This window comes from Chenopodium album, chromosome 11 (assembly GCF_948465745.1).
Source record: "Chenopodium album chromosome 11, dcCheAlbu1.1, whole genome shotgun sequence".
Lineage (NCBI taxonomy): Eukaryota > Viridiplantae > Streptophyta > Magnoliopsida > Caryophyllales > Amaranthaceae > Chenopodium > Chenopodium album.
Window position 1 is genome coordinate 59,025,924 of NC_137844.1, and position 5,030 is coordinate 59,030,953.

Consider the following 5,030-nt stretch of genomic DNA (forward strand, 5'->3'; position numbering starts at 1 on the left):
TCAAAGTGTCTAATCTGCTAATCTGGGTTGAGAGAACTAGTCTGATAGGGCCCTTCTTCTTACCAACTTTATAAAATAAAAATAAATAAATAAAAATTAATCAGGTGTTTTTGGATGTTCTCTTCCTCACGTATTCTTGGCGCTCAAGAAAAGGGCCCACCTTCCACCCATAATTGAACTTTCTAGACGCCATCTTGACTTCAATTTGTTACACCCAACATAAATTGAAAAAAATAAAAAAATGTCCCGAAAAAATGGGGGTCCACGTCAGCACTCTAACACCGACTTATTTTGCTGGTATAAAATCATCCAACTCCTCTTTAAAAGCCGTCATACAAATTGTCTTGAAAAGCAAGAAACTACTTTCTTTTTCTAAATAAAATAAATCAAATTAAAATTCCAGTTAATTCTTCTCCCACATTTTTGGCGTATATTTTCTTAATCTGACGGCGGTTTTTGTTTCCGATCAAGATGATGATGTCACGTGCTGCAACTAGAGCCGCACGATCAATGGTGATGGGCATGGTGGCCCCACGTTACTTCTCCTCCACCACTACCTCCGCCGCTGCCGTTGCCGGACTCCGGTACAACGAAACGACGGCGTTTAAGCTGCTGAATGGGGTAGGTGGCCATCACGTGAGTGGAGGTTCTGGTCACGTGCCTGGAATGGTAGCAGGGTTTATCCGGTTACCGGTGAGGAATGTGAGTACGGCGACGTTGCATGATAATTCCTCCGAGGAGAAAGAGAAGACGGTGACCGATTCGGCCGGTGAAAATGGTGGGAATGATGAGAAGGCGGTTGTTAGTTATTGGGGTGTTCAACCCAAGAAGATCATGAAGGAAGATGGTACTGAATGGAAGTGGTCTTGTTTCATGGTATGTCAACTTTTTTTTTAGGATTTTTCATTTTTAGTACTTGTATATAATATAATGATTTTTGGATAAAAACTCGTGACATACCTAATATGATTCGAGAATCGTAAGTTGCTGCAAAAATAATATTATTCGAGGTAAGAAAGTCATCACGGACATGCAATCAATGCAAATACGTACATAAATATGTTAGTACATTAACAATATTGTGTATATTGACGAATTATTATTTTGTTATTAATTTGAATTTTATTGTCTGGTGTAGCCATGGGAAACGTACAAGGCAGATTTATCGATTGATTTAGGGAAACATCATGTGCCTAAAACATTATTGGACAAATTCGCTTATTATACTGTTAAGTCTCTTCGTTTGCCTACTGATATCTTCTTCCAGGTACAATTTCTTTCTTTGGACGATATTTTTTCCTATTTTGCCTCGTTAAATACTTGCTCCGTAATAAAATACTACGAGTACTGATTTTTCTAGCGTATGTTTTTAGATCTGAAATGAACGGATTGGCTATACTGAGTAATGTTGTATTATTTTGGTTGGTTGATAGATTTGGTTATTCTTTTATCTACTTGGTATGATTTAGGTCGTTTAATTATCACAAAAAATTATGTGATACATGTCAACTTGAACAAGTTTTATCCGTAGGGTTTTGGGATTTGGGGTGGAGACGAGGAAGGTTACTTTCCTTGTTAATTGGATGAAAAACGGCAGATAATTTGATTGGTTAGTGTTTCTTTAGGTTTGATAGTGGTGGGGTTAGGTCAAAGGTGGTGGATCTGGCCCACGTTTTAGCTAAAATGCAATGAATTGGTTTAATAGTGATATCCCCCCCCCCCCCCCCCCCCTAATAAGACCAATTTGAGTAGTCAATATTTTGATCCAAGTCAAAAATTTTATCCAAAAAAAAAAAAAAAACCAACTAAATAACCAAATTAATCATGATATGGTGATGCTAGTAAACTTAACTTGTATTATTGACTTTCTTTTGTACATTACTTCCAATAACAAAATTGAAGTACCGAGTATAATGTAAGATATAACATGTTTTGTTTTTTTTTTTTTCCACATACTATTAAGTATCTAACAGACTTAACACTACACGATTATATGGACAAATTTAGACGCAACAGGTTTAAAATAAACTCCTTGTCAATTTTTGTTACTGCTTGTGCCTTGGTTTCGTTGGATGACCAACTTTTTGATCTTAAGAGTTTTTGTGATGCTTAATAGACTTTAGCTAAGTGATCATGGTTTTTGTTAATGACTCATACACCAAACTTTTATAGCATTATATTATATCATACAAAATAGTCTTTAGCTAGAATGATCAAAACTGAAGAAACTTAAATAATCATGTGTAATAACTCTATAGCATTATATCATTTCTAATCTAATCCACCATATGGCATGATGCAGAGGAGGTATGGATGTCGTGCAATGATGCTGGAAACAGTGGCAGCAGTGCCAGGCATGGTTGGAGGAATGCTTCTCCACTGCAAATCCCTCCGACGATTTGAGCAAAGTGGTGGGTGGATCAAGGCTCTCCTAGAAGAGGCTGAGAATGAGCGTATGCACCTCATGACCTTCATGGAGGTGGTAAAGCCTCGGTGGTATGAACGTGCACTGGTGTTTGCTGTCCAGGGTGTTTTCTTCAATGCTTACTTCCTCGCCTACATTGTGTCTCCTAAGCTTGCCCATCGTATTGTGGGTTACCTCGAGGAAGAGGCCATCCACTCATACACTGAATTTCTTAAGGAGATTGACAATGGAAACATCGAGAATGTGCCTGCTCCTGCCATCGCTATTGACTACTGGAGGTTGCCTGCTGACTCTACTCTTAGGGATGTTGTCATGGTGGTTAGGGCAGATGAAGCTCATCACCGCGATGTTAATCACTTTGCATCGGTAAGTCAGTTTACAATATGTTCATTATGCCTTAAGCCGCCCCTGCTCCTTAACCCTTTTGGTTTTGTTTTCATCAGTACTTGTATAATTTGTCAACAAAATGGAGGATATATTCCTATTCCAATAAACGATGTCTTGAATTCCTGATTTTGGTATGCTGGTGTATATTTTCTGAGTTTGAACTTAACAAATTGGTTCTTCTGGTGGTTGATATTAATGCAGGACATTCACTATCAAGGTCGCGAGCTGAAGGACGAAGCTCCTGCTCCCGTTGGTTATCATTGAGAAGAGAGATTTATCTAGCTATCAACAGCTAACAAAAATCAAGATTCAGGATTCAGATTTGAAAGACTACTACTAATACTAATATGTTCTCTGAAGATTATACTTAGCTAGCGATTGTTTAGCTCGCTAGCTATCGCGAGCTATAAGCCTATAAGCGTATTACTAGTGTCATGTAAATACTTTGTACTACCTTGGGAGTTTTTTCGTTGACTCTACTCGCAAAATTTAATTGAATGATATTATTACTCTAATCACATTATTAAGTTTCTTACAATGTTTTCCTTCCTACATCATTTACATGCCAGGTGACTGAATGCTGCAGAAATCCAGGGAAATTAGTCTCTGGTATGCCTTATTATTCTTTACAGCTTTGTTTTTTGGTGTACATAGTGTTTCTTAACCGCGTATTTAGGAAATGAAACCCTTACATAATCTTATGTTCTTATTATATAATTAAAAGTATTAACCAAGAAAAGCTTCATATCACTGATATCAGCAACAGAACAAGCTAACCAGAGAATCTAAAAGATTAGCAGCGCAACTCAGGAAGAATGCAGGCAGAGTATATCATTATGTTCAAGGTGTAGGCAGTGTGTAGCTCTGGAATACGCCACCAATATTGTGTCTAGTACGGCTGCACGGGCTGCACCCTTAGTGAAAATCCGTGAGGGTTGTGAAGATATGAAAGTTGATCAAGCAAATAATGGCCTAATTTGGGAAAGAGGCTTGAAATATACCATCAGTGGAAGCAAATAAGCGTTGAAGTGATTGATTAATTTGCTTCCCTCGAGGGAGTAATCGATTCTCCAATTTTGGCTATAGGTTTAGTTCTACAATATGCAATAATGTCACGTTTATGTAATTCCAATGATCAATTATTTTATTATTGATTACGAGTTATGTCGTTATGAGCTTATGAACAAGTTCATGATGCCCTTACATTATGACCTGAGAGTGACAAACTCTACTGATGTTGGCTTTAATTTGCTTCGGTTAATTGATGTGATCTCAACTTTAATTTGTAGATGCAAATACATGCATTGTAATAGCCTACTAGGTGTATTTATTTTTCTTGTTACCTTATGTCTGTTCTTAGGTAATCACAAATTCACAAGTTCACTAGCAATCTTGGGCTTGACTTTAAAAGTGATTATCTAATGGAACTCTTATAGAAGAGGCAAAAGACACTTGGATTTGACTTGATAGATTTGATTGTTATTGGGATGAGTATCCACATTGAAGAAAATAAAAAGTTGTGTACACCTTTAGGCTAAATTCCTTAGTGTATTTTCTCTTAGTGGTGGGTGTAATCTACACTCTTCTAATATAATATGGTATCATAGCCTAAATTATCATCAATTGGGTGTATTATGGATAACACACATGTGAGGCCATGAACGTTCCACAATTAAGGGTTGTCATATGGTTTGAGGTGGAACCTTAGCTCATGACCGTTTACATATTATTTTCAAACTCTACAACTATTTTTTTTTTTTTTTTTTTTTTTTTTTTTTTTTTTTTTTTATCTTGAACCCAAACTAATTTTTAGAATTACAGAGTAAAACTTATTTTTATTGAACATGGACACACGCACATACACACATTTTTTTTTAACTTACTAAGCCACTAAGGCACACTAATCAATTCAACTCAATTGCCTTAAGGCCCCATTCTTTAGAGCTGCTCTGCTCTGCTTCAATATGCTCTGCTCTGCTCTGCTTAAAAATAATACTTAATATTGAATTATTATAATAATAATAATTAATATTTAATAATAATAAATAATTAATATTTAATAATAATAAATATTGAATTATTGTTATAGTAATAAATAAATAATTAATATTTAATAATAATAATATTATTAAAAATTAATATGTAATAATAACAAGAATAAATAATTAATTTTTAATAATAATAATATTATTAAAAATTAATATGTAATAATAACAAG

At 35.3% G+C, this 5,030-nt stretch overlaps 1 protein-coding gene across 2 annotated transcripts; it reads left to right on the plus strand.

Moving 5' to 3' along the window:
• The first annotated feature begins 319 nt into the window (after window positions 1-319).
• On the plus strand, window positions 320-4,338 carry LOC145567973 (ubiquinol oxidase 2, mitochondrial-like). 2 transcript variants are annotated; one of them, XR_014095759.1, is made up of 6 exons: window positions 320-876; window positions 1,139-1,267; window positions 2,303-2,791; window positions 3,014-3,248; window positions 3,382-3,421; window positions 3,573-4,338. XR_014095759.1 is itself a non-coding variant. In XM_081627409.1 (4 exons), the coding sequence occupies exons 1-4, from the start codon at window positions 472-474 to the stop codon at window positions 3,074-3,076; spliced, it is 1,086 nt and encodes a 361-aa protein (XP_081483535.1). In that variant the 5' UTR covers window positions 320-471; the 3' UTR covers window positions 3,077-3,350. The 2 variants fall into 2 exon arrangements, 1 of the variants encoding a protein (XP_081483535.1); XM_081627409.1 differs by lacking the exons at window positions 3,382-3,421; window positions 3,573-4,338 and having other exon boundaries at window positions 3,014-3,350.
• Window positions 4,339-5,030: the final 692 nt, after the last annotated feature.